At 54.7% G+C, this 10,000-nt stretch overlaps 1 protein-coding gene across 1 annotated transcript in view; it reads right to left on the reverse strand.

Moving 5' to 3' along the window:
• Positions 1-10,000, reverse strand: part of LOC144608095 (kazrin-like) — a 199,160-nt gene that overhangs the window by 150,444 nt on the left and 38,716 nt on the right. The window contains exon 2 of the mRNA XM_078425421.1: positions 1,223-1,267. Coding sequence (XP_078281547.1) covers positions 1,223-1,267 — 45 coding nt within the window. The remainder of the gene's footprint in view (positions 1-1,222; positions 1,268-10,000) is intronic.

Consider the following 10,000-nt stretch of genomic DNA (forward strand, 5'->3'; position numbering starts at 1 on the left):
CCAGGATCGAGAATAAGAAGTGGGAGCTGCTTTGAGACGGATGTGGAATGTAAGATCACTGTGGAGGTGGGCATTTGATGGAGGGCCAGACAGCCAGAGCCTGAGGCTGTGTGCTTGAAGTGGGACTGCAGTGATGGATCACACACAGGGCCAGCCCTCAGTTCCACACTGTGTGATGGGAGGCAACAAAGGCTCAGGCTCCAGACTGAATCAAAGGCTTCAGGCCCCGTGACTTTGAGATGGAAGGCACGGGGGGAAGCGGGGAAATCAATACCGACAAGGCACGCCGGCATGGCAGTACGCGCGCCACAACTATCAGTGAACCAGACGCCAGCGACCAAATCCAAACGACACTGAGCATATTACAGGCAGCGCTGGAGACTGGAGCAACTGGGCTTGTACACGCTGGAATTCAGAAGGATGAGAGGGGATCTTATCGAAACGTATAAGATTATTAAGGGGTTGGACACGTTAGAGGCAGGAAACATGTTCCCGATGTTGGGGGAGTCCAGAACAAGGGGCCACAGTTTAAGAATAAGGGGTCGGCCTTAATCTGAAGAAGGGTCTCGAGCCAAAACTTCTCTCCAGAGATGCTGCCCGACCCGCTGAGTTACTCCAGCATGTTGTGCCGACCTTCTGCAGTTGCCTTTTTTAGACAATAGGTGCAGGAGGAGGCCATTCGGCCCTTCGAGCCAGAACCGCCATTCAATGTGATCATGGCTGATCATTCTCAATCAGTACCCCGTTCCTGCCTTCTCCCCATACCCCCTGACTCCGCTATCCTTAAGAGCTCTATCTAGCTCTGTCTTGAATGCATTCAGGAGAAAATGGAACCTTACGACTGGTGCTGTGATAATGGAGGAGGGAACAAAATCACAGGTGCAGGCAAGTCTGGAGAACAAGATCAACGGCCCCACACCGGCATAGCGGCAGGGAGTCGGGGACACGGCAGATCTGACCAGCACGGCCACAATGACCACAATGACCAGCGCGGTCACAGCACGGTCACAGCACTGACACAATGACCACAATGACCAGCGCGGTCACAGCACTGACACAATGACCACAATGACCAGCGCGGTCACAGCGCGGTCACAGCACTGACACAATGACCACAATGACCAGCGCGGTCTCAGCACGGACACAATGACCAGCAAGATCACTGCATTATCACAGCACCACGGTCACGGCCAGGGAACTCACGGCGTATCGCTGAGCCTACCTGTCACGCAATGCTGCAGCTCGTCAGCTCCCACTTCACCGTCATCTGTAACACAGCAACAAGCCCGTTACTACAGCTCACACCCACCCACACCCACCGCTCACACCCACCCACCACCCACCGCTCACACCCACCGCTCACACCCACCCACACCCACCCACTGCCCACCGCTCACACCCACCCACACCCACCGCTCACACCCACCCACACCCACCCACGACCATCCACACCCACCGCTCACACCCACCCACACCCACCACTCACACCCACCCACCACCCACCGCTCACACCCACCGCTCACACCCCACCCACACCCACCGCTCACACCCACCCACCACACCCACCGCTCACACCCATCGCTCACACCCACCCCACACCCACCCACCAACCACACCCACCGCTCACACCCATCGCTCACACCCACCCACATCCACCCATCACACCCACCGCTCACACCCACCACTCACACCCAACCACACCCATCGCTCACACCCACCACTCACACCCACCACTCACACCCAACCACACCCATCGCTCACACCCACCCACTACCCACCGCTCACGACCCACCACTCACACCCACCACACACCGGGAAACAGCGTCGGCAGAGAAACCATCAAGCACTCTACACTACATTCACACTGTGAACTGTGACAGCAGAAAGCCAGAGTAGACACACAGACACTAAACATACGCACGCACACACGCACGCACGCACGCACGCACGCACGCACGCACGCACGCACACACACACACATTCTCACTCCACACATACACACACACACACTCCCATTCCACACACAAGAGCCTGTTTCTGTGCCCTGCTGTTCTGTTCTACGTTTCAATGAGTGCTTCTCACTTCATTCTCGCCAGCACAACATGCCGCCAGGCACTGTCCAGGGTGCCTGGTCTCAGGGTCCAGGGTGCCTGGTCTCAGGCACTGTCCAGGGTGCCTGGTCTCAGGGTGTGAAGGACACAGCCACAACGGGTGAAGGTTGGGTTGGAAAACGAGATTATTTATCCTTCACTCGTTCACCAAAGCACTTCCAAGACAGACGGCACGGTGGCGCAGCGGGTAGAGCTGCTGCCTCACGGCGCCAGACCCGGGTTCCATCCTGACCACGGGTGCTGTCTGTACGGAGTTTGTACGTTCTCCCCGTGACCTGCGTGGGTTTTCCCCGGGCGCTCCGGTTTCCTCCCACACTCCAAAGACGTGCGGGTTTGTAGGTTAATTGGCTGTACTAGTGCGTGTAGGATAGTGTTAGTGTGCGGGGATCGCTGGTCGGCGCGGACTCGGTGGGCCGAAGGCACCATCTTACAAACTAATAATATATATAATAATAATAATAATAATAATATAAGAAGATAACTGCAGATGCTGGTACAAATCGAAGGGATTTATTCACAAAATGCTGGGGTAACTCAGCAGGTCAGGCAGCATCTCGGGAGAGAAGGAATGGGTGACGTTTCGGGTCGAGACCCTTCTTCAGACTGAGTAACTCAGCAGGTCAGGCAGCATCTCGGGAGAGAAGGAATGGGTGACGTTTCTTCAGACTGAAGAAGGGTCTCGACCCGAAACGTCACCCATTCCTTCTCTCCTGAGATGCTGCCTGACCTGCTGAGTTACTCCAGCATTTTGTGAATCATAATAATATATTCCTTTATTCGTCCCACACCGGGTAAATCTGCAGTGTTACATCAGCACAGTGGATAGCAAGCGACATTCATCTGTATACTACAACTCTCGTTTGTTATCTTGTTTGTGACTGAACTTCCGCCAAAGCGGTGCACGATAGCGCGACAATTGTAGGCCCACCTTTCTCACCGTCATCACTTTAACGGTGACAATGGTAGTTTTATTGAAATCGGTGTTATATTTTTAAAAGGTTATTCACATTTTAAAGGTTTTAAACAGTTGGTTCGTCCCGTACGGGGACAGCCCTTGTCCCGTATTAGTAGGGTTTTGCCGACTTCCTCGCTCCCAAATACGGGACAAAGGGTGATGTCACCGCCCCGCGCCCCACGTGACCTCACCCAGCCAGCGCCCACGCGCTCCCGCTCCACCAATGGTGGAGCGGGAGCGCGTGGGCGCTGGCTGGGTGAGGCCACGTGGGACGGTGACGTCACCCTTTGTCCCGTATTTGGGAGTGAGGAAGTTGGCAACCACTAGTTTCCACGTTGTGTCTTTCAAGCAATCAATAAAAAAGGTGAGCAATTGCACATTTACACCATTTTACTTTCCATTACTGACCTCCCCAATCTATCATCGAACAACCAACACTCGCAACTTTGCTTCGTCAAATGCAGCACCATTCAGATTAAACTAAATCACTTTCAATCTTCATATAAAATTCATCATGATTACTATTCCTTGAGGATCCAGGACATTAATTTGCCCTTTCTCATTGCGTGGTATTATCTGAAAGGTGTGCAGAAACAGATACAGTGTGGAAACAGGCCCTTCGGCCCAACTTGGCCACACCGGCCAACATGCCCCATCTACACTAGTCCCACCTGCCCACACCGGCCAACATGCCCCATCTACACTAGTCCCACCTGCCCACACCGGCCAACATGCCCCATCTACACTAGTCCCACCTGCCCACACCGGCCAACATGCCCCATCTACACTAGTCCCACCTGCCCACACCGGCCAACATGCCCCATCTACACTAGTCCCACCTGCCCACACCGGCCAACATGTCCCCATCTACACTAGTCCCACCTGCCCACACCGGCCAACATGCCCCATCTACACTAGTCCCACCTGCCCACACCGGCCAACATGTCCCCATCTACACTAGTCCCACCTGCCCACACCAGCCAACATGCCCCCATCTACACTAGTCCCACCTGCCCACACCGGCCAACATGTCCCCATCTACACTAGTCCCACCTGCCCACACCGGCCAACATGTCCCCATCTACACTAGTCCCACCTGCCCACACCGGCCAACATGCCCCCATCTACACTAGTCCCACCTGCCCACACCGGCCAACATGTCCCCATCTACACTAGTCCCACCTGCCCACACCGGCCAACATGTCCCCATCTACACTAGTCCCACCTGCCCACACCGGCCAACATGTCCCCATCTACACTAGTCCCACCTGCCCACACCGGCCAACATGCCCCATCTACACTAGTCCCACCTGCCCACACCGGCCAACATGTCCCCATCTACACTAGTCCCACCTGCCCACACCGGCCAACATGTCCCATCTACACTAGTCCCACCTGCCCACACCGACCAACATGCCCCATCTACACTAGTCCCACCTGCCCACACCGGCCAACATGCCCCATCTACACTAGTCCCACCTGCCCACACCGGCCAACATGTCCCCATCTACACTAGTCCCACCTGCCTGCATTTGGCCCATATCCCTCCAAACCCGTCCTATCCATGTACCTGCCCAAATGTTTCTTAACCGTTGTGACAGTCCCTGCCTCAACTACCTCCTCCGGCAGCTCGTTCCGTACACCCACCACCCTCTGTGTGAAAAAGTTGCCCTATTAAATCCTATTGATCCTATTAAATCTAGGGGGCTGCCTGAGGGAGGGAGGTGGGGGGGAGGGTGGGTAAGGGGGGTTGTGGGGGAAGGGGAAGTGGGGAGGGGAGGGGGAGGGAAAGAGGAGGGAGGGAGGAGGGGGGTAGGCGAGGGTGATGCACCAATGCAGGAGAGGTTTGGGCCCAACGGGTCCACTTGGTCTAGATATAAATAAAAGTAAAGACAAGGGTAATTGTCATCATTTACTGTTTTTCCTTTACTGTTACTGTTGACCGGCCTGTTGACAGGTCTGTTGACCGGCCTGTTGACTGGTCTGTTGACCGGCCTGTTGACAGGTCTGTTGACCGGTCTGTTGACCGGCCTGTTGACAGGTCTGTTGACTGGTCTGTTGACCAGCCTGTTGACTGGCCTGTTGACCGGCCTGTTGACCAGCCTGTTGACTGGCCTGTTGACCGGCCTGTTGACCGGCCTGTTGACCGGTCTGTTGACTAGCCTGTTGACCGGTCTGTTGACTGGCCTGTTGACCGGCCTGTTGACCGGCCTGTTGACCTGCCTGTTGACCGGCCTGTTGACCGGCCTGTTGACCGGCCTGTTGACGGGCCTGTTGACCTGCCTGTTGACCGGCCTGTTGACCGGCCTGTTGACCGGTCTGATGACCAGCCTGTTGACCTGCCTGTTGACCTGCCTGTTGACCGGCCTGTTGACCGGTCTGATGACCAGCCTGTTGACCGGCCTGTTGACCGGTCTGTTGACCGGTCTGTTGACTCGTCTGCTGGGAGCAGTGCTGGTTGTGCAGTCTCACATCAGCGTGAAGGAAGGAAGGAAGGATCTCCAATACCTCTCCTTCACACACACTTTAGGTGAAGCAGGGACAATTTATAACATTACAATATCACCGAGGCCAATTCACCTACAAACCTGCACGTCTTTGGAGTGCGGGAGGAAAGTGGACCCGCTGAGTTACTCCAACATTTTGTGTCTCTCTGCGGTTGAGCACAGCGTCTCCAGTTCCACGCTACATAATGGAGGAGCTGGCTGGATGGCGTTCGAGCTGATTAAAGCCTCAGTAATTGGCACTCCCTCAGGCACGCCGTGAGTCCCAGCGCATCGCAGTTCATCTCAACGAAATTACTCTCCCAACAAAGAAAAAGTTATGTGCAGAATTGATAAATGATATGTTCCAATGAAACGCATTTCACGGTTCAGAAATTTCCCAATTCAATAAGTATATTGCTTTAGTAAACTGGACTGCAATCTCAGCCAAAGTGGTACTGCCGCTGTTACCCAGATATGCCCCAGGCATTATTACAGAGCCCACGCTATCTACTGGGTCTGAAGAAGGGTCTCGACCCGAAACGCCACCCATTCCTTCTCTCCACAGATGCTGCCTGACCCGCTGAGTTACTCCAGCACTCTGTGAAACGTCACCTATCCATGTTCACCTACCCATGTTCTCCACAGCATTTTGATTCTACCTTCGATTTTAACCAGCTTAATCTGCAGTTTTTTTTCCTACCCACACAATGCTCCTCAGGTGACTAGGCCCTGCCTCGTGACCAGTTACCTGCTGCTTGTTGATTAACACGCAGCAATGAAACAAGTCAGTGATGATCAGGGATGCAGGAGTGGTGTTGTGCCCAGTGCCTTGATCAATAGTTTATCATCAATACGCATCACTGAAAGCAGATTATGTGGTCAGAATGTGGAAACAAAGAACAGCGGATGCCGGTTAATACACAAAAGGACACAGAGTGCCGGAGTAACTCAGCGGGTCAGGCAGCATCTGTGGAGAACATGGATAGGTGACGTTTCACAGAGTGCCGGAGTAACTCAGCGGGTCAGGCAGCATCTGTGGAGAACATGGATAGGCGACGTTTCACAGAGTGCCGGAGTAACTCAGCGGGTCAGGCAGCATCTGTGGAGAACATGGATAGGTGACGTTTCACAGAGTGCCGGAGTAACTCAGCGGGTCAGGCAGCATCTGTGGAGAACATGGATAGGTGACGTTTCGGGTTGGGACCCTCCATCAGACTGATAATCACCATCCTTGCTGCCAGACAAGGCCAGACTCCTTTCTCCAGCTAATACAATACCTTTAGTTTAGTTTAGTTGAGTTTTAGCGATACAGCGCGGAAACAGGCCCTTCGGCCCACCGAGTCCGCGCCGACCAGCGATCCCCGCGCACTAACACTATCCTACACACACTAGGGACAATTTACATTTATACCGAGCCAATTAACCTCCAAACCCTGCACGTCTTTGGAGCGTGGGAGGAAACCGAAGATCTCAGAGAAATCCCATGCAGGAGAGCGTACAAACTCCGTACAGACAGCGACCGCAGTCGGGATCGAACCCATTATTTCACACGGAAACATCACATGCCCTCTCCCCACAAGCCCAGCGCCCTCCGGCTGGTGCTGGCTCGAGGGGCCGAATGGCCTACTCCTGCACCTATTGTTCCATGTTTCTCCCATGTTTCTCTGCTGTAAATTAATAATAACGGTGCGTGGGCTGGTGGCGGCACAGCGGGACAAAGCGATGGCGTTCTAAACGGAATCTGACCTCGTTTCACTTCCATTACAGTGCGAGGGGGAGGTGCACGGGGTCTACATCCACTGTCACGGGGGGCTTCAGTGAGAGCCGTGACACGGAGGTGGTCTTCGTGTTTGGCGAGGCGTGTCAGCGCGGCCGCCTGGGCTTGGCCCAGCTCCTCCCTGCAGCGGGTCACTGCCTAGCCTGGGGTTCAGGCACTCTGGAGGTTGCAGGGGGACGCAGTGTGGGGAAGCCCTCAGAGTCACACACACCCCCGCCACCCGCCTCCTCTCCCCTCCCCTCCCCCTCAACCAGAGAAAACTCATGCGTGTTACGGGGAGAACGTGCAAACTCCGTACAGACAGTGCCCGTGGTCAGGATGGAAAGGCCGTGAGGCAGCAACTCTACCGCTGAGCCACCGTGCAGATATTAATAAAGATATTAGGATTGAGGATGGGCACAAAATGGTGGAGTAACTCAGCGGGACAGGCAGCATCTCCGGAGAGAAGGAATGGGTGACGTTTCGGGTCGAGACCCTTCTTCAGACTGGAACTGCAGACTTGCAGTCTAAAGAGGGGTTCCGACTTTAAACGTCACCTGTCCATGCTTTCCAGTGATGCTGCCTGACCTGCTGAGTTACCAGACTGGACTACACTTCTTCCCACCCGGTCCCCTGCAAAAAGTCTATCCCCTACTCCCAATTCCTCCGTCTACGCCGCATCTGCGCCCGGGATGAGGTGTTTCACACTAGGGCTTCCGAGATGTCCTCGTTCTTCAAGAAAAGGGGCTTCCCCTCCTCCATTATAGATGAGGCTCTCACAAGGGTCTCTTCTACATCCCGCAGCTCCGCTCTTGCTCCCCCTCCCCCCACTCGCAACAAGGACAGGATCCCCCTCGTTCTCACCTTCCACCCCACCAGCCAGTGGATCCAACATATCATCCACCAACATTTCCGTCACCTACAACGGGACCCCACCACTGGCCATATCTTCCCATCCCCTCCCCTTTCTGCGTTCCGCAGAGACCGTTCCCTCCGTAACTCCCTGGTCCACTCGTCCCTTCCTACCCAAACCACCCCAACCCCGGGCACTTTCCCTGCAACCGCACGAGATGCAACACCTGTCCCTTTACCTCCTCCCTCAACTCCATCAAAGGACCCAAACAGTATTTCCAGGTGAGACAGAGGTTCACCTGCACCTCCTCCAACCTCATCTATTGCATCCGCTGCTCTAGATGTCAACTCATTTACATCGGCGAAACCAAGCGCAGGCTCGGCGATCGCTTCGCTGAACACCTGCGCTCGGTCCGCATTAACAAAACTGATCTCCCGGTGGCCAAGCACTTTAACTCCCCCTCCCACTCCCGGTCTGACCTCTCTGTCATGGGCCTCCTCCAGTGCCATAGTGAGGCCCGCCGGAAATTGGAGGAACAGCACCTCATATTTCGCCTGGTCAGTTTGCAGCCCAGTGGTATGAACATCGACTTCTCCAACTTCAGATAGTTCCTCTGTCCCTCTCTTCCCCTCTTCCTTCCCAGATCTCCCTCCATCTTCCTGTCTCCACCTATATCCTTCCTTTGTCCCGCCCCCCCTGACATCAGTCTGAAGAAGGGTCTCGACCCGAAACGTCACCCATTCCTTCTCTCCCGAGATGCTGCCTGACCTGCTGAGTTACTCCAGCATTTTGTGAATAAATCGATTTGTACCAGCATCTGCAGTTATTTTCTTATAATACTTGAGTTACCAGACATGTTGTGTCTATGTTTGGCACCTGCGGTTCCTTCCTACACATATTGCGATTTAGGGACAATTCCATCACACCCTCAAGTGTGTAACTGACCAAAACTCACATCCCAATCTGGATTTTGACCTGGAATTCTCTGTAACCACCCTGCAATAAAGGCAACACGGTGGAGCAGTGGTAGAGTTGCTGCCTCACAACTCCAGAGACCCGGGTTCCATCCCGACTACGGGCGCTGTCTGTACGGAGTTTGTACGTTCTCCCCGTGGGATTTCTCCGGGCGCTCCGGTTTCCTCCCACACTCCAAAGACGTGCAGGTTTGTAGGTTAATTGATCGGGTTTGGTAAAATTGTAAGTTGTGGCCTAGTGTGTGTGGGAGCGTGCTCGTGTACGGTGATCGGCGTGTCCGGTGGAGTGCCCCCCATCCACCCTCGGATTGAGCTGGGTGAACTGAGGCCCATGTGTGCGTTGGGAAATGAGTTGGAAATTCGATGCCACTTATACACTACCCTTGACACATCTGCTTTCCCAATTTGCAGCACAACTAGGGGTTGCCAACTGACCCACTCCCAAATACGGGACAAGGTGACGTCACCGCCCCGCGCCCCACGTGACCTCACCCAGCCAGCGGCCACGCGCTCCCACTCCACAAATGGCGACCGTAACTCAGCTACGCAACCTCCGTTAGGCGAACACACTCCGTTAGCCCACGCTGTCCCGGCCGACAGCGGCCCACGGGCTTAATACGAGACAGTGTCGGCTAACGGGGTGTGTTCGCCTAACGGAGGTTGCGTAGCGACACGCCTCCCGACCCGGAGAGGTTTGTAGTTTAACTGGGTTTACTAAAAATGATAAATTGTCCCTAGTGTGTGCGGGACAGTGCTAGCGTGCGGGATGATGGCTGGTCGGCACGGACTGGATGGGCCAAAGGGCCTCTTATTTCTAAGCCTGCGAAACAAACTGCACAGGTCACCGTCAGTCAAGTTTCTTTCT

Source organism: Rhinoraja longicauda, chromosome 30, assembly GCF_053455715.1.
Source record: "Rhinoraja longicauda isolate Sanriku21f chromosome 30, sRhiLon1.1, whole genome shotgun sequence".
Taxonomy (NCBI): Eukaryota; Metazoa; Chordata; class Chondrichthyes; order Rajiformes; family Arhynchobatidae; genus Rhinoraja; species Rhinoraja longicauda.